Below are 25,294 nucleotides of genomic sequence, written 5' to 3'. Positions count from 1 at the left end.
TGAAGGGACGCGTGTTTCAGTTTGGACCAACGCAATGGTCAGGAAAGCTATTATGCAGGACACACGACCTGATGGTTCGTTCGGCAATGCACCGGTAAAAACTTACAGAAATAGCATGTGTAGTTTAACTGTAGTTTTTTTTTGCCTTTTCAACCAAAACATATGATTTGTTCTCTGATATATGTTCCTCTCTGTCTATGAATCTGAAGTTGAAACCTGAATATGCGTACACATGTGCATCTGAATCAACTGAAAGAGATGTATCTGTCGAACATTCAGAAGCTCATGGGCAGGATAAAGTTAACAACCTAAGCAATGGGTCCACTGATAGGGATGAATCTATGGAGCAGTCACATACACTCGGACATGATGAAGACAACACACATTTTGAAGAACGTGCCAATGATGAATGGAAGTATGGTGACATGAATGAAGAAGACTTTGAAGATGTCAAACCAGAAGCGTATATTGGGGGGCAAACGATACTTTTTGCAGACCCGGATGTTATTGATAGGTTCATCAGACATAATGTGCCATCTACATGCACAGCGCAAGTAAGCATGAAACAACATTTTCTTACTGTTTTTACGTCTCACCCTAGAAAATAACACCCTTACTAAAGTTGAATACAACTTCCATCTGAAAATAACATGTACGCATTGAGGTCGAATGTTACCATCAGAGGATTAATTTCTGCAAATTTTTTTACCATTGTTTTTTCTGCTTTTCCAATGTTCCATGTTTTCAAACACCACTAGTAGAATAAGACATACATTTTTTCCCAATTATACAAGAGTGACAGCAATTTCAACCAACTTTTCTGGGAAAAAACATCTGCACTAATTTTAACAAAAAAAAATTGCAAACATTAGTTCAAATTCTATAGGATGTATCATTTCCTGCAAATTTATTACTTCTGTACAAAAAAAAATTGCTGAGAAAACTACTTACAAACTTACTGTCATTTGTAGGAAACCTATAGATTCAAAGAAGCAATTGAGTATGCTTGTCATGGTTTTGAAGCAAGCTTGCAGATGCTAGTTCGAAACTTACCAGCCAGGGGAGACAGTAGAAACAATCCAGATTTCACAGGTCAGCAAATCAGCTCGCAGGAAACACTGACAAAGAGTAAAGATTCAGAAGCCAACACACAGTTCAAGCAGACAACCTCAAATGTTTTTTCCAAGAAGCAACCATCAACAACACATGATGACAAGACCTTCAGGACGCATTCAGGGATCAATCACGGCAACAATTCTGTTTCTATGGATAAACACGAGTGTTGTGCCAGCAAGACAGTACCAGATGGACACATAGAAGGATTTGAAGAAGAGTTGAAACATGATATGGGTCCTGCTGATGACACTACCAAACCAGCCAGTCCAGAAACAGTAATCCAAAACAATAGCATTCCAACTATGAGTCCTGCTGAAGATGATGCAGATAAAGAGGTGAAAGAACATCCTGATGGCATTTCAGTGAGAGATGTTGAACAAGCATTCATCGAAGACCATAGCATTCCACCCACAGTTACTGCTCAAGATGATGCAGGCATTCAGCTGGATGTCGAAATACCAAACACTGTGTACAAGAGCACAGTGGATCATGTCAACCATGTAGCATACAACAATGAAGATAAAGAACTGGATGCACTTGTGGCAGAATATAAGCAGAAAAAGGGGGATAATCAAGAAGATGTTAGTAAGACCGGGACAGAAAACTTGAAGAATAACGACAGTGCCACCAATTCAGAGAAGCTGACATCAAATCAAGCTGTGGATACTGGAATCTTGGAGCACAAAAATGTAACTTACAATCAACTATCCGGTGTGATTTTTGATGATGAAGGTAGCTCAGTAAGCAGTGAAGAGAAAAAAAAGGATAGACTTCATGCACTATGTGGGGTTCTCACACATTCACAAGTTAAGCATACCAATCCTGCAAGTTCCAGAGATATCTGACAGTGGGATTCAAGAAAATACATCTCAACTAAGGAGCCGGATGTTGCAGCAGAATCGACAAACAAGCCAGCTCCGAAGTAACTTCGGATTGGAATCACTAATTGATGGAAGCAAAAAAGATGAGATGGAAAAATTATTGTTAGACATGGTGCCAAAAGTAGAAGGAAACAAACGGAAAAAGGTCTCGTTCGCAGATGGACCAAGCAAGAAGATGAAAGAGGAATCAGTTTCTGTAGTTCCATCTCCATCCAGATATAGAACAAGATCTGCTGCTCGCGAAGAAATGGCTTCAAGCCCACAGAAAGCGCAGGATCTAGGTGGAGTCCAAGTAAATACAACAGCAACAAAAGGAAGAACAATGACGCCAAGAAAGACAACTCATCGCCAAGTATCAAGTCCAAGTGACAGCAATTCTCGGAGACAAACAAGACTTTCAACACTGAGCACTATGGCAACAGCAAAAAGTGAACACAAGAAAGAGGAAACTCCAAGTTCATCTGGAATGAAAACTACAACCAGTAGCATCCCAAGTTCAGCAAATTTCGACCCAATGAACAGGAAACTAAACTTCGACAGCACAGAATCTGAAAGGAGAATGCACGCAATGAGGATGGCTCCGGACCCACCACCTTTTGATCTAAGCACACCACCAGAAACTAATGATCAAGATGAATTAGTCGTCAACGAAGCTAACAAAGAAGTGGAGATACAAGAAGCAGAAGCTGTGGTTGCAGAACCAAACATCAAGAATACATCAGATGCATCAAGGAGCAAAACACCTGTGGTTCATGAATATCAAAAGAGAAATATCAAGAAAGGCCACTTAGCAAAATCTCCATTCGTCAACCTAGAATCCAAGAAAAACTACAGTGTTTCTAAGTCAGTGGAAACTCTTTATAACATGGTGTGTGAGCATGGATGGAAGACTACCTCACCAACGAATAAAGAAATAGTCATTGATACAACAAATTACTATTGTAACCTCGGGCAGTTGGCAGATTCAGTTGCACCAGGGAAGATGTTGATAAATATAGTAGCTGAGATTGGAATTCACATAATGACAATGGAGAACAAAAATCCTAAGAAACACATAATGCCACTACGTGTTGCTGTAAGTAAACAATCATCGATTTTCTTTGTTTTTTTACATTGTTCCATGCACTTCTTTTTGTCCACATTAATTATGCAGCATGTAATTCCTGCATCTCTTCTACAGAAATACCTCATTGATTCCCGATATGATTTAAAAGATGTTACAAGGTGTTTTGAGAACAGCCCAGCCAACAGACTTGATCACAAAGAAATTGTAAGTTTGCTAACTTCTAAACTGAATTTTTTAACTGATGTATTCACAGATGCGCCTCCACATTAAACTGATTTTTTTAAAGAAAACATATAGACAATAACATCCTTCTTCTAACAGGTTTGTTTCCCGACACTCGAGAAGTGGGCACGAACACCTACAAATGGTTCTGGTCACTACTGGCTGGTTGTTCTTAATGTAAGTGCAGAAAGATTTGAGATAATTGACTCGTTATCATCAAAGAAAAAGGGGGAAGCTCTTATGATGGAAGCATGTCACATGCTCATAGCGGGAATCAAGGTTATGTGGAAAAGAGAGTATGCAAAATCAAAAGTGCAAATCGCGAATTGGCCAATAGAAAGTTATTGACAGTCCTCGTCAAACAAACACGTAAGATTTTCTTTTGTTTTTGGTACTTGATAAAGACAAATAGTACACTGCTACATCAGGTTTTTTGGGTATCTCAATATATGTTAACTATGTTGCTGATCCATATGATCTCCTAGGTACGACTGCGGTTTCTTTATGTTGAAGAACCTTGAGGAAAAACATGGAAGGATGGTTTCATCATTCACACAGAAGGACTTGCCAAACATCAGGAAACTGTACACTGACAAATGGCTCCGCACGGAGAACAAAGCACCTTGGGGCTTATATATCTAGCTATGCTTCTTCATGTTAAGGTAATGAAGCTGCTTCTCCTCATTTTTCCTCAAGGAATTACATCTGGAATTTCTATTTAATTTGTCATCTCATTTTTTACACAAAATCACATGCAAGTTAACACTTCACTTCAAAGAACAAAAAAACTTACATAAAATGAGAATGTAAATTGCAACCTTGCTGAATAATATATTCAAAATGGACTCTGAAACCATGTATCCATGTTAACATAAGAACAAACTCTGAATCCAGGTCTCCATGTCTAAATCTTAATTACTACCAAACCATTTCTGATTTCTATCACTGGAAAAATTGATGAAAAGGGAATTTCTCTGGATTTGCCAATCTTACTGGACAATTCCTTGCATCATGATCTATTTCACCACAAACACTACAAGTGGTTGGGTTAGGTTTCTTTAGCTGGATTCCACCTTTCTTCCTTTTACTGCATGGTCTTCCTTTAGCTGCAGAATAAGGGGGTCTTTTGCTTTCTTGTTTCTAGATTGAGAAACATCTTCATCCATTCTTCCCTCAAAGGGAGAAGAATCTGAAATATCTTCAGTCGCAACTGACTTGCTTTTCCTCCTCTTCAGTGCATCTGCATTAGCTTTCTTGAAAGCAGCTAGTTCTTTGCTCATTGCAATCATGTGCTTGTCTGCTATTTCCTTTGTTTTCTCAGAAACTGCCAATTCAACAGCGAGTTTTGAAAAGTCATTGCAAAGATTTCCATACCGCAGTAACCTCATGTCTTTTCTAGACATTTTCTCTGTTTTTTTCTGTACTGGCTCGACAATGGATGGAACAATATCAGGAGGGGGTAGGGACCACCTAGGTAGAATGTAGTGCTCAGGTATCTCTCGCACTTCACCAATGAAAGACATTACTTTCATAATGTGGCAACAAAGAATTCCATCCTTGTAAAACTTGCAAGACCGGCAGTTGTACATGAGATTTTCAAGATCAACGTCAACCACATAGGTTCTTCTGCCATAACCATAGACAGTACCTTGCACTGGGAAAACCTCAAACACACCACCACCACAGTCCCTAGCATTGTAGGATGTTATCTTCCGCAATTCCAGCTGGAAAATGTTGTAGATGGGTAGAGTGTATGTTTGCAATATTTGATCCTCCATTGGAAAATCTCCCCACAACCTGACAACTTTGTCCATTCCCATGAAATCATGCCCATCCTCAGCAGAATCAATCTTCTCTTGTAATTTCATGTACTGCTTGAAGAAATTAAGTAGGCTTGCGCGTGGTTGTATGTACTGCTTCAAAACAGCATTAAACCCTTCACTGCGAGCTTTTGTTTGCAAGAATGGGAAAAAGCGCTTCATGAAATAAGCAGGAACAAAACATTTTCTTAGTCCATAGATGTCCTTGAAATGATCATTATCAACAACATCATGTTTTTGGATCATCTCAGCCCACCTAGTTTCAAATTCTTCTTCAGTAACACTATAGTCAATAACATCATTGAAATCTCTTCTCAAGTCTTCTCTTTTGGCTGCCATAGGACCAATTTTTTCCCGAACCTTCGCATGATATGCCATCCGCAGCTCCGGTGAATGGTGTCAGGGAAAACCATTTCAATTGCAGTCCTCATAGCTACATCCTGGTCAGTAATGATATTCAGAGGGTGCAAACCATCCATTGCTACTAAGAATGTCCGGAATAGCCACTCAAAGTTCGCAACCCTCTCATTCCTCAGGAAACCACAGCCAAGCTGTATGGACTGACCATATCTATTGATTCCAATGAATGGTGCGCAAGGCATGTTATACTGATTAGTCATGAAGGTTGTGTCAAACGATATGCAATCATTGTACAGCTTGTACACATCTCTGGCTGCACCATCAACCCAAAAGATGTTCTCAACCCTATTGTCATCGTCTAGCTTGTAGTCATAATAAAACCTAGGATCATCCTCTTTCAGCTTCTCAAAGTATTTCAACAACTCAGGGATGTCTTTGATTTTGCGCTCTTCACTATGTTGGGCTCTGTAATTGCTAATGGTTTTAGTACTGTAAGGTACATTCTGCTTGCTTCCATATAATTCCGCCATGATTTCCATAATCCTACCCGAACTGAGATTTACATCACCTAGCAAATCAATGAACTTCTTCTCTTCTTTTGGAATTTTGTTGTGCGACCTCAAGAATTTTTTCAGAGCAAATTTCTCAACAAATTCATGCGTATGCTCCTCGACAAACTGAGTAACTTCCCATCTGGCACCAGATCTTTTAATCCTCATTTTTGCCTTGCAATCTGACAATTTTGTGATAGTTCAGTTTCTAATCTTCACAGGAGTAGGTGGTAATGAATTGTTCCCCGCTTTATTGCAAACAAACAAGCATTTGTCTTTCTCTCCATCTTTTGTAGACTTCCTAGATGATTCAATCCTAACAGAGAAGCCAACATGATGCGCATACCTATTGTAATGTGACAGAGCAGCTTCCCAGGTGTCAAATTTCATGCCAAGGAATGGTGTCTTGAGGGAAAAACCTTCTGGTGTTGACTGAACTTCACCTTCCTCACCACTGTCCTCACTTGGTAAAGTCACACCTGTCTGGAAACCTGATGTGGCGTTAGTGCCTCTGTCCGAAGTGTCCTTTGGGTCGACTTGTGCATCACTACTCTGACCAGCCGAATATGGACCAAATGGCCCAGTTGCATCAACATTTTCCCAATTAGGACCACCATGAGATGTTCCTGCAGCATTGCTGTTACTCCCAGGAACTGTACCTTGGTCAGGAGTGCTTTCCGAAACTGGAGGAGCATGAGATGATCCAGCTTCATTGTCATTGCTTCCAGGAGCAAAATCTTGGTCAGCTGGCTCGTTCAGATCAATTCCGAACCAGAAATCAAAACCTCTCGGCATCTGCAACAGTTGCACAGAGTTATAAGATGATAAATTATACAGTTCAATAACTAAATGAACAAGAATTTCTTTTTTCACATCGCATTTAATTGCTGATTTTATGGATGTTGTTGAACATATTTTCATTTCATGTACTAACTAACTCCTTTTTTTGCCATAGGGGTACTGAAGTGATTGGTTGAAGATCATGCAAACACATCCAGGTGCAGGTACTGCAAATAGTTAACACGGACCAAGTACGACCTGAACATTGCATCTCAGATGTACATTCTGTGTGGAACATGGTGATGTAAGTAGTAAGGCATGCTTTTGGACCTAGTATCTTAAGTAGTATCATCTGGTTTCATCCGAAAACTGTTGCAGATGCCGTTACTTTTGGATCAAAATACATCCATCAGATGTGACTATCTAGATTGATTTCCCTGTTTGATATATCTTCAGCAAAATTACTTTTGGATGAAATCTAATGCATGAACTGAATCAGCTCTGATGTATTTTCTCCATATGCATAACTGAATTTCTTTTTTTGCTTCTAGATTTGTTGTGTGTAACATCATAACTGAAATATAACTGGATGTCTGTCATGTTAAGATTGGCATGATGCTTTTAAAGAGAAATATGATGTTACTTCTACTGTTTGATGTATCTACTGAAAATTACTGATTTTTCATGAACACAAACTAATGCAGACAACTTCAGTGTCAATTACATTGCTGCTCAAGATAGGAAACTATCTTTTTGAACAAACTACTGGATGTTTGTTATTTTATCATTGTCAAGAAAGCATAAAACCTGAGATGTTTTTCATATGTAGTGAAGATGTCCTTTTTATACCCATTTTTCCCTGATACTTTCTTTGACAAATGAACAAAATCAGTGCATAACTGGATTATACTGCATGTACTGTGTATAGATGTAAGCAGGTTCAGTACATGTAAGATGGATGGATGAACAACAAATCAGGTAAGCAACAAATTTCTGGGGTAGATGTTAGCAGGACTCTTGGGGTAGATGTAAAGAACAAGAGGTTATTCCTTTCTCATGTAGATGTGATGTTTCAGCTTGTACCTGTTTTTCAAACTCCTGGTAGATATAATTTGCTGCTGCCTGACGGGATGTTGTTCAAATCCCTGAAAGAGTCGCCAGATCGAAATTGCTGGGTAGTTTCTTTGTTCGGAGTTGGAGGATGTTGATTTGAGTCTTCAGGTTTCGCTGGATCTGGTGGTAGATGTAATTTCTGGATCTGGTTTCGTGAGCAGGGAGGAAGGAAAACGAAGAAGAACGTACGGCCAGAGAGGGGAAAGTTTCACGTTTTTGGGGCTGGGTATGATCTTCGGGACGACCTGGTCCCACAGTTTTTTGTCTAGACGTTTAGCTGGTGCCAACCTGTGTTCACACGGGACAGCACGTGGTGGTCCACGTTTTTGCTTTTTCAGGAAGTAAATACCGTTCAGAAAAGGAAAGTTTCCGTGACCTGGCTATAACTTAAAACTAGGCTGACCTGAACGTAGTCGCGTCCTATATATATTGATTTGTTACCTTACGATTGAATTCAGGAATTAGCCTCCAAGGCGCGCGTTGGTGATCGAGCTGGATCCATCAACAAAAAAGCATGGTACCGGTTTTTTTTTATCCCTATCTTTCCAGATAAGTTTTTCTTAGATGTACGTGAGCTCGAATTTTTTTCTCAAGATTTTCATGTGGAATATTTTCATGAACGAGCTTTAGTGGCTGATGTGTTTTCTCACTATGTAGTCATATTAATGTTCAAGATGCTCACGTTGTTCATGCTAATGTAATGATCATATGGTTATGGACAAATAATTGTTAAGAAATAGGTCAGGGTAACTATTGGTTCTTTGTTCGCGAACAAGATGTGATAATATGTCGGGTTCTATATATGAATGTCTGTATTTTGTAAACTTTGATCCACCAATTGGTCTTGGTTCATTTTTTGTGTGTGTATTGCAAATCATGAATGTAATTTCTTTCAAACAACTTGAATTGTAGATCTGAAACACAACTCAAAATTTATTGTTATCATTGTTGGATCAAATTTCTTATTGTTGAAATTTCCCAGGGAAGAAAATTTCCTTTGTGCTTCATAACCTTTGATCCACGTACTTTCTTTTTTAACGTTGAGAAACACTATCTTAATATTTGTGTTCTATGGAGCTTTTTTTTAACTTTATGTTTGAGAAAGAGAGATACTTAGTAGTTATAGAAACTACAATATATATGTGAGTGCGGTAAAAAGAGTGAGTTTTAAAATACATTAAATTTTAAATTTGAAACTCACCTCATAATATATCGTTATAATAGTTAGATCAAACTTTTTCTTTTTGAAATAGTTTCAGAAAAAATCCTTCATAATGCATGTGTATAGTTTGAAATCTTGAACAAGTGCTTTCTAATTAATTGTATGACACCTATTATCTACGCCCGAGGATATCAACATTAGTGTGGGCGGTGCAGCATCGAGTGGCATATCTTGGGATTCTTCTCTCCTGTTGCAACGCACGGGCATATTTACTAGTATAATATAAATACTCAAATTACAAGCCACGCAAATATCGACATGATAGAACTGAAAGGATAGGAGAACCCTAGACCCTCGGCAAAAAAAAAATTACAATTCTAACCGAAGAAACCCTTGAGCAAAATATGAACGCCTGTCACTCAGCCTCCGGCATCACCGTAGCAGCCAACCAAGGAAAGGTGGACGGACTACCTCTTCACCCGAGCTTGATACGGCTCCATCGTTGTCCAGCAGCTTTGCGGATCTCCAAGGTAGCCTGCCAAAGGTAGAGCCATTGCCGTTGAAAGAATCAGCATCGAGCTCCAGATCTTGCACCCTCGCGCGACGATGTCGGAGAAGGAATCCAGATCTATCCGGCTCCAACCACAAACCTAGCACAAGATTCACCATCTTCTAGTTATCGCAACCGCAAATTACAGTCCTGAAAACCCTTCCGAGCTCCGCTCCGCTCCGCCGCTGGAGCGAGCGCCATCGCAATGACAGAGCCTGAGGACAGAAGTCCACCACAAGATCTGAAGACCGGCGAGAAGACCATGGTGCCGATCTGGAGGACCGAACAACACATGTTGCCATCAACCCCGAGACACCGCCCTGGAGGTCGTCGCCAGTGTAGGAGTAGAGTCGAGGCAGATTTATTCGTTCGGGCGACGCACCATGGAAGACAAAACCTAACCCTAACTACTCGGCCAGAACGGAGGAACAAGGTCCCCTTTCCTCATGCCGCCACCAGAGCGGCAAGCGGAGGGAGATGGAACCAGGCCCAACGCCCTAGCCGAAGATTGGAAGGAGTCCATCATCGCCGCTGCCTCTCACGAGAGGAAGAGGGCAAAGGATTAAAAAAACTACTGAAATGCTCCATCTGTCTATAAATAGATCTCCGAGGTTTCTCTAAATCTCTGGATGTATCTAAAAACTAGATAGCATCTAGATAGATACATTAGATTTTGATGAATCTTAGACGTCTATTTATGCACTATTTATGCACGGAGGTAGTATTCTAAATATGTGGAAAATGTATGTGCTATGCTTTTGAAATAACTAAACACACCCTAAATGTACGCAGAGTACAAGATTTTATCACAGTTTTATTTAATATATTGAAAAGATTTCATACCAATGTGGAACAGGTTAGGCTCAACAGTTTTCAAAAAGACAGTCTACGCTCAAAATCGTGGACAACATTCTGGACCAACTGAACTGACCATATAAGGTTAAAGAGTATGGAAGTCCAAGACCAGGCGCTACTGCGCTAGTTTGAGACATAAACCCTATTTCCCTATAAAAGTTAATAGCTAGCTAGAGAAAAGGCATAAACCCTCTAGGCAGAATTCGCTGCTCTAGTATACACCCTAAACAAACAAAAAAAGTTGTAGTACGTGTACTAATACAAATGAGCAAAATTCCCTTTACAATTTTACCACTACATCATGTTTGCAAATGGTATTATAATGTTATCAAGCTTAGAAGATAGGGCCCTGGTGCCAGCCTTCGAATGTTCCGCAGATTCCAAAGAGCGTGATGTCTGAAGGACCATCTCGGAGTGTAGTCGCAGGCAGTTCATGGCCATCTAGGAAACAAACATGGGGAGTCAATATTTAGTAACAAGTGGAAAGAGTAACTGCATATCAAACATATCAGTAATTGGTTTATCTTCACACATTACTGAGAGAACAGTACCCGGCGAATATAAAGATGGTTAGCTACTCCTACTTAGCAAGTAAAAAAGACTGAGACAATACAAGGTTAATAGCAGACGAACTAGTAGTTAACTTAGTTTACATTATCAGAGATATTTGTGCAGTCAAAAATCAAATATTGTACAATAATGGTCAATTTACATATAACGCTTGCTATGTGCTTATTATCCTATCATGGCTAATACAGATGGCGTAGAAGAGACCAAGAACTGATTCATTCTGCAAGATGGTAGGAGTACTCACCGATGTGCACTCTGTATCAGGATCAGCTTCAGCAATTTGCAAGGCCCATGTGCGTATCCATTCTAAACCAGTAGAAATGTCCCGGTTGCCTTCTATAAGAATGGATGCCACATACGACGGGTGCAAAGCAATCAATATACAAGAAGCTGCAAACAACACAGACCTTCTCACATATGCTTCAGCATGCTGCGAAATCTCCCTGAAGAAAACAAAAATCATGTCAAAATACGACAATTCGTTACCACATAAGGTCCCTAACAGCGGAAATATTTATCCTGACATGGAATACCTAGATCCTATCATATCCAGAAGAGCTGGGGCAAGAGCTGATGCTTCCGGATGCATGGCCATGCACTTCATACAGACACCAAGCATGTATATCAGTTTACCGAGGACAACAAAGTCCCGATTGAGCAGGTCCACCCCATGTCTTCTTTTGTCATATCCTTGCATAACAGGGAGCATAAACGCAGCAGCATACAAAGGAAATTTGTTTTTTGACCCCTCCACCAGCAAATCTTTTGCTTTCCTGAGACCCCATTTGCGAGATTTTCCTGATTTAACCTGACCTGATCTAGATGGAACTTCTCTTTCATAACGGTGTGACCAACTCAAAAGTGATCCTGGTTCTGAGACCTCTCTCCAAGGGCTTGCGCCAAGAGGTCCTCTGTCACTAGGAACCAACCAGGACGGGGAAGTATCAGAAATTAAGTTCCCATGCCACTGTTGTTTATTTATAATTTTAGTTTCAGCAAGCTCCTGCGCTGCCTCAGTCATAACATCGATAACTAAAATACGCTGACTTATATCCACACTCGATGAATATAGCAATTTGGTCAGAACATCTAATGATTCAAATGGGTTGGTTACCAGCAAGGCGACTAATGCCTTCTGTCGCTTTTCTTCAGCAGAATCTTCCTCGCCTTCCATTGCAGCATCAGAACAACGTACATGCACCAGTGCTTGAACAAGGTCACCTGCGTTGTGGCGCAATTCATCAGGTGATGCTCTCACAAGTTTTTCAGCAGAACTAAGAGCTCTTTCAACCTTGTGAAGACAAAAAAAAAAGGTCAGGATTGTGCAGTAGTTTTGTATGAAGTATTCGTAGCAGTAAGTGGAAACTTACACCATCCAGATCGTCAGGTTTTCGTAGTGCAGCAGCAAGATCACTTAGATGTGTGAAATTCTTCTGCAAATCTGTGTCATCATCTGATAGATCATATGGCTCCAGCGAGGAATCACTGGAAGCATCAATGTCCATGCTTTCCTCATCACAGTGTTCCTCAAAATTTGTAGCAGCACCAGACATTTCATCAGAATCTAATGATTTGATCTCTACGATTTTTACTCTGTTGTCTGAAATATCATGCCTGATAGCCTTTGCCTTTTTCTCACCAGCATTTCTCCTGTTCTCATCACGTGAACATGGTTTTGATTTGCTTCCAAGTTCTACATCATGTGAAGGAGCTTTGATCCTCTTTGGGGAAAGAACCCCGAACTCCCAGTCAACATTCTCAGAACAGTCGTCATCAAGGTAAAGAGGATTTTTCGGATCAACAATTTTAGAAAATGTCAATGCAACAGCACTGGCCATCTTCCGGACTAAATCAATTGGGCTCTCTAACCTACCTATAATCAAAACAACATTCATTGAATAGATATTATGATTGTGCTAAACTGCTAACCGCATTCTGGTAAGCTGATGCAAGGCAAGAGAAGTACTTACAGGTTACTCCTTGAAGAATACAATTCAATACATCTTTAGTCATCTCTAATTCTCTTTTTGACATGTTCTCCAAACATAACCCTATTGCTGCAGTGATATCTGCATATTGCTTAAGGAGAAGAATGCCAGATGATAACTTGCATTGATAAATGAACAATATACATTTTCGAAAAAAATAAAATAAATGAACAATATAGTTTTAAGTGCCTCAAAGGATACAAGCTTGTTGCTCCACTGAATATGACTGAACAAACTCTTTCTTGGACCAAATACTAACTAAGGTTTGCAATGTAACTATGAAGTTTGATGTCTTTTGAATCTGAGTTTCCATGACTGAATTTGGTGGAAACTCAAAGACAGCATAGTGAAGAATCCATCTCAGGCAGCATAAAGGAAATGTTTTCCAGAGCAAAAATTTGTCAATAAACATTGCCCTGAAGCACAGCAAAATTTATGTTAAGCAAAAGAAAAGGGTATAATTTATAAAGAAGCAATTTAATAAATTGCTTTCAAAGTCATGCAGGTTTGGACGATCTAATAATAGTTGAACATACATGGACCATGTGTTTGTCCATCATAGTAAAACAGCAACAGTAAAAAAAAAAGGGCCTGAACAATATTAATTGCCTTATCACCTAACATGCGGACTAAAGAAAATTAGAAAAAAGAAGAGCTTGGAGCCTTAGACATGACAACATATCAAGAAAATATAGCTTTCCAATCGCAGCAAATGTTAGATCCTTGATATGAGGAAATATTACTTTATGCTTAGACATCTATAACTTATGCTTATACATCCATGCTTTTCCTAGATATCTGTCTTCATCTATACCTTACATGTCCACCATTCCATGAAGGAACATTGTGGCAGACACCAAACATATCACGGCCAAGCTTATTGGATGTTACCTGAACATGCAACGCTGAACCATATGGCAATGATGGCATGCAAAATACATCATCACAAAATAATCTGTAACCATTAAAAACTAAACCACATACAACGCATTCAACAAATTTAATGAACACATACCGGGCAGATTAACATGTACTCCCCCGTCCCATAATATAAGATGTTATTACAACCAATATACTAACATCCTATATTATGGGACAGAGGGAGTACTAGTCAGCATCCACACAACAATCTTCACAGAGAGAAAAAGGGAACCCCGCAGTGACAAATACTGGTTTGCATAGTTGTCAAATTGGAAATTTGTGAACTAAATCCTGGCCAAGGAAGCCTTTTCAAGTATACTTCCTTTCACATAGTAACATAGCATGCCAAATAGACAGTGGACTAAGGAAGTAGCTAAGCTAGAACAAGCACTTACAGTATTTAGTACAATTAAAGTGGTCATAGGTACTATCTCACCTCATAACAGTCATATGCATGATACTCTGATTAAACAGCGTCCACAAAATCCAGTAAGCTTCTTCATCACTTATATGTTGTGATGCGAGTTGGAGCAACATCTCTTCAGTCAATCTTTCAATAGAATGTTGATCTCTCAATGCTTCAACCACATTGAACCAAAATCGAGACTGAGAAACATTCTTGACCATGTCAGGAATTATCGTCTTACGATCTGATGCTACACATCTCTGTAAATGATTACGGATCATAGGAATCAATTCAGCAACTAAAACGCCTGAAAAGATCAATGTGTCTTATCAGACATGAAGATCCTGATGCCTTTTATGTGCCATAACGATAGTAAAAAAAGGGTACAAATCTTATGAAATATAAATTGTTGTGGACCAGGTACTTGATATGCTAACTATCAGGAGATCCAATCCATTGGCCCAAGTCTGGTCAACTTCGAAGAAATCGGGATTGCAGACAACAGCTAAAAACAGGAATCAAGTGTAAACTGAAATTTACTTTTAAATCAAATCAACCAACCGATTGTAGTGGTAGTAATCATATCCATGTCAAAAGCATTACAAAGAGTGGAAAAGAAGCTGCTGCCTCATCCAAGCCATAGTAGTAGATCACATAAATGCAGAATCAAGATGCCAACCTGAAGCATAAGGAGTTGAATGTACTACAATTATTGTATCCTACCAAACGACATGGCAGAATCATTACTGTCACAACCAGAATTGGGCAAACTGTTTGTCAAAATGATTTGAGAATTTGTAAATGTAAATTTCAAGAATAAGCAAGTCAACAGCACACATGAATTTGCATTCTGACAGATGAGATCTCACCAGTAGACCCACGACGGCTAATACGCGATAGCACTTGACCCACAAAGAGGAACACGGGACTTAGCACACCCTGTTCATTGCCATCTTTGTCAGCAGATGACTCGATAGCTGCTTCTTCGGCTCGAACAAGAAGTTGGCTGACAACACTCTTGAAGAATGATCTTGCTTGTGTTAAGGACTTCAAATTTCAAGTGAATATTGTGCCAAATAATGGAGAAAATTAATTAATTAAGTCCTTCCCCCCACCCCCTAACCAAACCCGCATTTAGACCATTCTATACTTGCGACCCACTCACATTGAAACATGCTAGAAGGATGGAATGAGAAAATTAAGCAGGGAAGAACCCTGAGTGATTTAATTTAGACTTGAAGATATACAGTAGATACAACAAGGATACGATGATGTAAGAGCAGATGCGGCTCCCATTGTTGCTTTATCTGGAATAGATGCAAGTAATTGTGCAACCCTTGAGATGAAAGTCGATTTTTCTGGGTTGAGAATGCCATCATCTTGCTTATTGGAAAAGGTAAACTCTTCAACAATCTGGCACACCCCTTATTCTCAATCAAGCATAGAACTAATATCCTACAATGAAGGGAAAATCATAAAAATATCAATAACAAAGCAAAAACAACTAGCAGGAATGCATCAAGTATTGTCTTATGGGGTAGACGAGTGGTCAAAGAGATATAGAGTGGCCTGCTTTTCTACTTTTACAATATTTTCTTGCTTAAGATTATAGTTGGAGAAATACCATAGGAACAAACTTCAAGGAGTTCATACATCAGAAACTAATCTTGGTTAACTTTAGGAGTTAAAATAATAATTACAGATTGTTGAATTGTGCAATCAATTGCTCTTCATGACACTATGTTGTCTCCATTCAATTGTTCCACACTTCCATCTGTCCTTACCACATATGCCCCTTAGCTCTGCTAAATCGTTCAGCAGCTTTCAAGAGCCAACTTGAAATGACCAGTTAAATATATTAAGATATCATATAAGTGATTACCTCCCTTTTTATTTTTTTTTCGAGAAAACGCAAAGGACCTTTGCATTTCATTTCATTGAAAAGGAAGAGTTCGAGTTACATCCTCCTAGGAGGCAAAACACAGGAAAATGAAAGAAAGGATCAGTGCACGTCCCAGGTGGGAGGCAAGACTACTCTAAGTCCTTGCGCGCCCGCCCGCGCCCAGAGCCTGCTTTCCTCCTTGATCGTAGACACTAGGGAGCAGACAGAAGGTTGAGCGCCTTCGAAGACACAACCATTCCTATGCTTCCAGGTCATCCAGGGGATCAGCAGGGTGATGGTGGCTAGTCCCTTGTGCATGGGGCTAGGGGTGTCATGCTTTGCTTTGTGCCACCATTCCATGAGGGATAGCTCGCCATCAGGTGGCCTGACTGTCATTCTGAGCCAGGCAAGAATTTCATGCCACACCTGCCTGGTGAAGGGGCATTCCAGCATCAAGTGCCGCATCGACTCGGGCTCTTGATCGCAGAGGAGGCACTTGGAGTGGTGAGGTAGCCCATGGCGAGCTAGGCGCTCGGCGGTCCAGCATCTATCAAGGTTGGCCAGCCAATGGAAAAATTTGACCTTAGGTGGCGCCCATGTTTTCCAAATCAGCTTCCAGGAGAAACAAGCGGTTGATCCATGGAAGGTAGATAGGTAGCATGAGCTGGCTGTGTAGGTGCCAGAGCTGGTCCATCTCCAAACAAGCTGGTCAGGCTGGGCGCTAAGGGTGGTGCCCTGAATTTTGTGCCAAAGCAACAGATACTGCCCAATCTCATGAATGCCGAGCACCCCCTGGATGTCAAGGGCCCAGCTGTTTCCATGGAGACCGTCGTGGACCGTCCTAAGCTTTCTTCTCCTCTTGGGAATGCAGGTATATAGAAGCGGTGCAATTTCACACACGGCTTGCCCGTTGATCCAGCGGTCCTCCCAGAATAGTGCTTTGCGGCCATTGCCAACTTCCATGGTAGTGGAGGCGAAGAATAGCGCGCGTTCATCAGCCGAGAACTGCAGGTCCAGGCCACTCCAGGCGCGACTGTCGTCGGTGCGTGATAGCCATAACCATCTCATCCTCAAGGCGAGGCCGGCACGCTCTAGGTCACGGACACCCAGGCCTCCGAGGGAGATGGGCCGGCAGACACGTTTCCAACTGACGTGGCAGTGGCCGCCATTGGCGGTAGCACGTCCAGCCCACAGGAAGCCGCGCTCAATCTTCTCCATTGCCTTTAGGGATTTCTTCGGTGGCGCAAGGACCAAGAGTTGGTGCACTGGAATTGCACCGAGGACGGATTTGACCATGGCTAGGCGTCCAGACTTATTCATGAGGCCTGCTCTCCAGGTGGGCAGCCGCCCAGCAATTTTGTCGATGACGGGCTGCAGCTGAGCGGCGGTGGGTCGCCGGATAGACAAAGGGATGCCCAGGTAAGTGATGGGCAGCTGCACTATTGGGCACCCTAGCTGTGCGATGATTGGCGCGACGTCGTCGTGGTTACACTTCAGCAGAGTGGCCGAGCTCTTGCCGAAGTTAACATTCAGGCCGGATGTGCGACCAAACAAGCGCAAGATCTCCCTGACGGCCTCCGTGTCCGAGCATGATGGATGGCAAAAAAGCACAACATCATCAGCATACAGGGAGATGGACGGGATCCTTTTGGTCGGGTGCAGCTGTTGCATGATTCCGGCCTCCACGGCACGCCTGAAGAGGCGCCCCAGCACGTCAACTGCCAGCACAAACAGCTGTGGGGACAGCGGGTCGCCCTGGCGCAGACCTCGCCGGTGCCAAATCGGTGGTCCGGGTGCGCCGTTGAGCAGCACACGGGTACTAGCGCTGGTCAGCAGGATAGTCAGCCACTCCAAGAATCTGTCTCCAAAACCATATTGTCTCAGGGCTTCCAAGAGGAAAGGCCATGAGAGCGAGTCAAAAGCTTTCGCCAGGTCCAGCTTGAGCAGTACGCGAGGCGCGCCGAGCTGATGTAGTAGTCTCGCAGATTGTCTGACCAAGACGAAATTGTCGTGCAGGCTTCTCCCCGAGATGAAGGCATTTTGGTTGTTGCTGACGAGGTTGCCGAGCTTGGGCGCGAGGCGAAGCGAGAGGACCTTGGCGAAGATCTTGGCCACAAGATGGATCAAGCTTATGGGACGGTAGTCAGACAGCTGGCTGGCGTCGGCGCGTTTTGGCAGCAAGGTGAGGAGTGCCTGGTTCAATTTACTGAAACCACGGCCACGCATCTCGAACAGTTGCTGGAAAACGGCAGCGAAATCATGCTTGATGATGCTCCAACAGGCGCGCACAAACTCAGCGGTGAAACCGTCCGGGCCAGGTGCCTTATGAGCAGGCAACCTCTTCACAGCGTTCCATATTTCATCCATGCTGAAGGGTTCGTCTAGGTCGTGCAAGTCTTGGGTATCAATCAGCAAGGAGAAGTCCAGGGTGCAGTCCCTCTCCACAGCCGTTCCTAGGAGCGCGTCATAGTGTAGGAAGGCAGTCTCGGCCATCTCAGAGTGTTCGGTCACTACCCGATCAGCGGTGGCAATGCTGAAGATACGATTCTTCTGTTTTCTGTATGTGCACTGGCGGTGATAGAAGGAGGTGTTAGCGTCACCATCCTTCAGGTAAGCAATGCGAGCTCTTTGTCGTGCAATGGTGCGATCCAGGGAGGCCAGGCCGAGATAGGTGACTTTCAGCTGTTTACGAAATTGCACCTCCTGGGGTGTTAGGATCCTATCTTCTTGGGCCTTGTCAAAGCGCAAGATGAGCTCCCGCGAGATAGCCATTTTGTCCCTAATGTTGCCGGTCGTCCTCGAGCTCCAGCTAGAGAGTTTGCTCGCGGTGTTCCGTAGACGCAGCATGATTCGCGTGAAAGGGTCAGCGTCCCAAACGGAGTTCCACGCGAGGGTGACGATGTCATGAAAGCCGTCTAGACGGAGCCAGTAGTCCTCGAAGTGAAAACGTCTGTAGGTTGCCGGCATCGGGGAGCAGTCAAGGAGCAAAGGGCTGTGGTCCGATACGACGGATGCAAGGCATCTGAGGTGGCATTCGCCGTGTCCCTCCTCCCAATCAGCGGTGCAGAGCACACGGTCGAGGTGGACAAGCGTAGGAGGTGACTGCTCGTTAGACCATGTGTACCGGCGTCCATTGAGGTATACCTCTTTGAGAAGGAGATCGTTTAGCAATCGTCGGAATCTACCCATCATGCGCCTGTCAAGATTCCCATTGTTTTTGTCTTGCGCGCGGTAGATGAGATTGAAGTCGCCGCAGAGCATCCAAGGCCCTTGGCAATCAGCCCTGATCTCGCGGAGCTCGCGTAGGAAGTTGACCTTGTCTTCCTCATCTTGTGGTCCATATACCACGAGATCCACCATGGAGCATTGGAGCCCATGGAGATCTTGGCGATGATCGCATTGGTGGTGAACAGTGGGTCCGTGATGGTCACGTCCCTGCTCTTCCACGCAAGGAGGATGCCGCCTCGAGTGCCCAGCGCGGGGAGATAAGTGTACTCGTCGAAATCAGGGCCTAGAGCCTCTAGCACAATGGACGAGTAGATCAACATCATCTTAGTTTCCTGTAAGCATACAATGGAGGCACCCGCGGTGTCGACTAGGGATCTGATCGCAATGCGTCTAGCACGCGCGTTAAGGCCCCGAACATTCCAGATTACAATCCTTAGGCCGTGATCCATGAAGAAGGGATCGACGGTTAGCAGCTAGTGTGTCTCTAACCCTCGCAGGAGATGTCGACGTTTGCAGCAATGGTCGAGGGAGTCGCTGCGGCCGGGATTTGGCGATCGACTAGAGCGGCAATGGCAGTAAGGACCGTGAGGGAGATAGGCGCTGCGAAGACACGGTCGTAGGCGGCCATCTCAGCAGGGGTGATGGCCTGGTCAACCTCGATGATGCCCAGGGTGCGAAGGACCTGGACCTGTGCCCTGCGCGCGGCGGTGGGTGGTGCGCCCGTGGTCACCGTGGCAGCTGATCGCCCACGGCGTGGCGTGAAATTCAGGGGCTGCCGGCGCGTTTTCTTCCCAGGGATTGGCATGACCCCGTCTAGGTGCTTGGTGGCCTCCTTGAGGAAGTCTCCCAGTGTCCAAGGCTGAGCAGCAGCAACGCGATCTCTGCGGCGGCGGAGTGTTATGGGAGGCGAGGCGAACCGGCCAGGAGCAGAGCGGAGAGGCGTGCGATCATCCGTGGCGGGCACTGCAGCGTTTGACAGGCCAGTGCAGGGCTCGGGGGTTGCGTGCTGTGGTGCAGGCCGCTGCAGGATGGAGATGGGCTGCGACTGATCCTCAGGATGTGGGCTTGGGGGAAGTGGCCCAGGAGCGTCGGTGCTGCACCCAACAGGAATCTGGGCGGCGTTCTCGCAAACAGTCGCGTGCACCGCTGCCGTCCCTGTCGTCTGCGGCGAGCCGAGCAGGTCGGCAGAAGGATCCAAGGCGGCTTCCGGAACAGGAAGGGCGGAGGCGCTGCATTGTCCCGAAAGGGGATCGGGAGCAGGCGCTTGTCCCTCCAGAAGGGAGTCTGGCACCTCGCTGTCCAAGGATGCTCTGTTGGTCTCGTCGCCAAAGCTGGCAGTGCAGTTGTCGTGGGGCGCTGGGTTTGAATCAGAGGGCGACTCGGTCTCTGCATGGACCAGGGGATTTCCGTCTTGGGGCTCCGAAGGCGGCGTGGCTAGTGGCGTGGTGGAGGGCCCAGCATCATTGGCTAATGGGGAGTTGCCATCTGGCGTTCTGGCGCCTTCCGATTGCCTCGGATCAGGAGCGGTCGTGGTGGGCGCAGCGGTACCGATCTGATCTGCAGAGGTGGGTCCAGGCTCCAGGCTCTTTCTGCGCCAAAGGCGCTTTCCGTTTTGGACTGGGGCGCGAGGACGACGTGGACGTCGTGGCCTCCTGTGGGCCGGCCATGGCAGCATCGAACGCACGCCGGCGGAGGCGGCGCCACGCCGGCACGGTGGCGGAATTGGCGCCCTCGCATCAGCCCAGAGCGAGTCCATGGCGACGCCGTCGGCGCGCCTCCTTTGCCCGTCCAAGGCCAGAGCCGGCATGTCCAGGGCCATGCCATCCGCGCGTCCAGCCGGAGGGCCGGCGTTGCTATCGGGGCGGCGGCGTTTGCGGCATCGGCGACGAGGCCCTCGACGGCCAGCGTGGCCGGCACCGCCAGGATCGTTGCTAGCGTCTCCATCCTCCTCAGGTGGAAAGGCAGCCACGCCTGGTCCAGTGTCAGCGGCCTCCCTGCGTGCCGGCCTGATGGACACTGGATACGTCAGGGTTCTGATGACTGGTGGCTCGGAGGTGGTGCGCGCCGGAATGATCTCGACGATCTCGAGGATGGCATGCTGGCGGATGGTGGCGGGGTCGTGGGTGCGTGCAGTGAGCCGGAAGACGGCCATGTCCGCTCGGGATCGGGTGCCAGGGTGAATACGTTCCACCCAGCAGCTCTCCCCAAGCAAGGACTCCGCCGTCGACACATGCCAGGCCTGCGCAGGGATGCCGCGGAGTTCAAGCTCGACGCGGTGTTCGAACCTGCCGCTGCCGGCGTGGGCTAACTTGCACCAGGGGCGCACGGTGAGGGAGAAGCTGGCGTCTCCGATGAAGTGATCTCCGGCCAGGCGGTCTTTGAGCTCCTGCGTGGCGAAGATGATGAGGAAGTCCTCTGGGTGGTGCAGGTGGACGGTGAAGTCGCCGGGCTGGAGGTGGAAGCTGGCATGGAGGACGCGCGCCACCTGGTCCGCGGAAACGGCCGGCCTTGTGCCGGTGATGGAAGCCACCATGGCGACCTCCCTTTTTTTTTTTTTTTTTTTTTTTCACCTCCCTTTTTTTTTTTAACTGGACAACCTTGGACATCAATAGTCTCCACACATCTTTGGCCAATGTTTTTTCTAATTATTGCTAGCAAAATTAACCAATACAGCATGCTTTTGATGAAAATATCTAACATAGTAATTTTCATCTCACAAATCCAAATACTTTATGTCTAGCTGTAGTTGTGCACATTCTTAAATGACAAGTAGAAGAGAACAGGTTGAGTATCAAGTGTGATCTGCATCTGTATACTTTTTTTGTTTGGTTATATTGTGTTATCTCCTCTTCCTCAGCAACCTTCCCCGATAATAGATTATCAGAAAATGTTCCCATGTTGCTTCTGCTATAGCTACATAAAATACAATACTCGGAAGTGCAAGATAGGATCTGCACAAAACTCTGCATGCTGAATTGTTTGGCACCACATGGCTGAAGCATAGTGATTCAGTAAAAATACAAACCAACCATCAGGAGAAAAAAGAAGGCATGATACCCCCTCCGTTCCTCAGAAATAAGGCCTATAAATTTCTTCAGAAGTCAAAGGACGTAAACTTTGACCTTTTTCTAAAAACTTGGTCAAACTTTACACTGTTTTGACTTTTGAAAAAAATTATAGGCCTTACTTTCAGGAACGGCGGGAGTACTAGTTAAGACTTACATAGTTCGAGTGTTGAACTGTCATGCAAGATTTGTGTGTGCTAAGAGAGAATTGTTGGGGTTATCTGATGTCTAATAAAAAAAGCTTGATAATTGTCCAGACCAAAACAGTTTAACTGACACAAGATTCAGGTGTGATGACATATCATAAGTAGAGGGTTGCTTAAGAATAGACCTTTCAATGTTCAAACAGAAAATGTTATGATCCTCCTTAGAGCCTTCATTTTGAGATAAAGCCGGAACAAGAGCCTGAATCACTTCAGTAGGAGGACCTCTGACAAAAAATGAATCGTAGATTTCTTTTCTCGTAGAGCTGCAAATCTGCCGTAGCCACTTCAAAGCAATATCTGGACAAACAAAGTGCAAAAGTAGGATTATAAACAGAAACCATATGCATGGGACTAGCAAACTGCAAGAAGCTTAGTGAATGAGGTACCGCTGAACACTATAATAATCTATGAGAACATAATAAGCATATAAAAAAGAAAGGGTCGATATGAAAAACTAGTTGGCAAAGAACGTTAGATTACCCAAGTCCTCCTATTTTAGAGACATGAGCAAACATGCATTCTTTCATTATAAACAGATGTGACACGACGAGTATAATCCAGTAAATACTAAACACTTCTGCTGCAAATCTCTCTTCACTCTTGCCTTCCACCCACGGTATAGTGAACATATAGTGAATTTTAGGATGGACCTGAGCACAAAATAACTTAATATTTGATGACCATAATTTTTTAACAAACTCTATGAGTTGCAGGTTCAGGTTTTGATTAATGGAACAAATCACTAGTCAAGCAATGCATATACACATGACACTGATGAGTCCTACAGATAAAAAAATGATTGTATGACACAGTTTGCAGATGACATTAATGGTGTATGTTTACGAGACTGAGTACTCATGTGCAAATGAGGACATTATGCGTGTCAAATACCTCAGTAATAAAGTATATGCATACAGTGAGAGGTTTGAGGAGTGAGCTTACTGCCAAGTAATATCTTAGACATAGTAGGAAATGCTGGGCCATGATAAAAAGCGCGCCTCCAAGACTCCCTTTCATCATGGGTGAGGCTGACAACACTGGTAATCTGAAAACAGAGAAAATAGATGCATCACCCCAGCTCTATCATGGCCTATAAGGCTAGAACTCCGATTTTCTCTCTCAAATATGCAACCTAGTCCTCTGTAATGCGTGCATTACCAAGGACTCAGGCTATAAAGGATTAAATGCGTACGATAACATCTCACCCGAAGCAATCTTTTTTGGACCATGCATAAGAGTTTTGGTGTGGATTATGTTTAAAGAAAAGTATATATAATGAAAACAGAAAAAAAATAACTACATTGAGTGACAGTCAGACTTTTATGAATTAATAATATAAACATATAACCTAAAACTAGGAGTTCGGCCCTTCCCAGATCTTGCAATTTGCTTGCCCTCTATATGACCATTCATGTTTATGCCTATCTATTGAAAGAAATTATGAATGCTCCAATATCGCAAGGTATTAATTCCTTCCAGAGTCATTTTTCTGAAGTCAAACCTAGATTGTACATTCGACTTCCTTAATTCTTACATGTAGCTTAGAACAGTCCCTGTAATAGCTCTCAGTCATTTAAGCTTGGTGCAAAGGTATTGTTAGCTTGCTAAATTCGTCTTATGATATCTCTTATTTCTCCGGGCGAACTATATTTTCCCTTCTAATAGACAGCCTCACGGTTAAAAGTATAAAACTAACATTCCTACAGTTACAATCCTACCCGATTGCAAGTGAGAACACGGAGAGGGCCTCCCAATTCTCAATAGACCCTCATACCGTGCTTCCCAGCAACAGAATCAGCCGAAACCCTCAAAAAATTGTGATCGAATGCATGAAACTGGGGCTTGGAGTCCTCACCTGGCTTCTGAAGGGCTCGTCCACGGTACCTGCAGGGGAGTGCACGCGGAAGAGAGCGCGTCAGAGACCTGTGGAGGGCGCAACTGAGGGGTGGGGATGGGGTTGAGGGGGATTAGGATTCGGAGCCTCACCAGCGACGGTGGCGGAGTCCACGGGGAAGAGGAGGACGGCGACGGCGTGGATCGCGCGGACCACCTCGCCGGCGGTGGACGCTGCGGCGACTGCGTCGGCCGCCTCCGCCACTTTGTCCATGGCTACGGCTTCCAGGCGCGCGCCTCCGCCTCCGCCCTCCGGGGAGGCCGCGGCCGCGGCGCTGCCTGCCATGAGAAGCGAAGTGGGGAGAAGTGGGAACAGGCGAGGCCACGAGAGCGTTCGAGGGGTTGCGGGGGTTTTTGGTCCTTTTGGAGCTACAGAAATACACACAGTTTGCAGGTTTTGGCTGGAGATAGTTCGTGGTTTCAGCATATCGGTACCAGAGTTTGAAGTGTGTGTTTTTTACAAACAGATTTGTTTTACTGTCAAAAGAAAAAATACAGACAGATTTGTTTTTATTTTGCCAAATTCCACCAATCTATTAGTAATAATAATAATTAAAATGTTATAAAAACGTCAAAAGTATATTAAAAAAGAGCTACAAATAGCCCTTTAGACAACCCAACCACGGCTACAAACACTAGCGAGCCCAAGGCGCGCTGAT

General features: G+C 44.1%; 1 protein-coding gene across 1 annotated transcript; it reads right to left on the bottom strand.

The window, feature by feature from the left end:
- Nucleotides 1-10,536: 10,536 nt before the first annotated feature.
- Nucleotides 10,537-24,921, bottom strand: LOC124690370 (telomere length regulation protein TEL2 homolog). The gene is given in 14 exon segments (XM_047223760.1): nt 10,537-10,917; nt 11,291-11,489; nt 11,580-12,337; nt 12,417-12,919; nt 13,017-13,115; nt 13,236-13,450; nt 14,392-14,668; nt 15,231-15,391; nt 15,629-15,779; nt 15,782-15,816; nt 22,868-23,039; nt 23,685-23,787; nt 24,598-24,626; nt 24,729-24,921. Coding segments are annotated over 14 exon segments (3,042 nt in total). The 3' UTR covers nt 10,537-10,770.
- Nucleotides 24,922-25,294: the final 373 nt, after the last annotated feature.

The sequence above is a fragment of the Lolium rigidum genome, chromosome 2 (assembly GCF_022539505.1).
Source record: "Lolium rigidum isolate FL_2022 chromosome 2, APGP_CSIRO_Lrig_0.1, whole genome shotgun sequence".
In the NCBI taxonomy this organism is placed as follows: domain Eukaryota; kingdom Viridiplantae; phylum Streptophyta; class Magnoliopsida; order Poales; family Poaceae; genus Lolium; species Lolium rigidum.
This window is presented reverse-complemented; position numbering and strand designations above follow the sequence as displayed.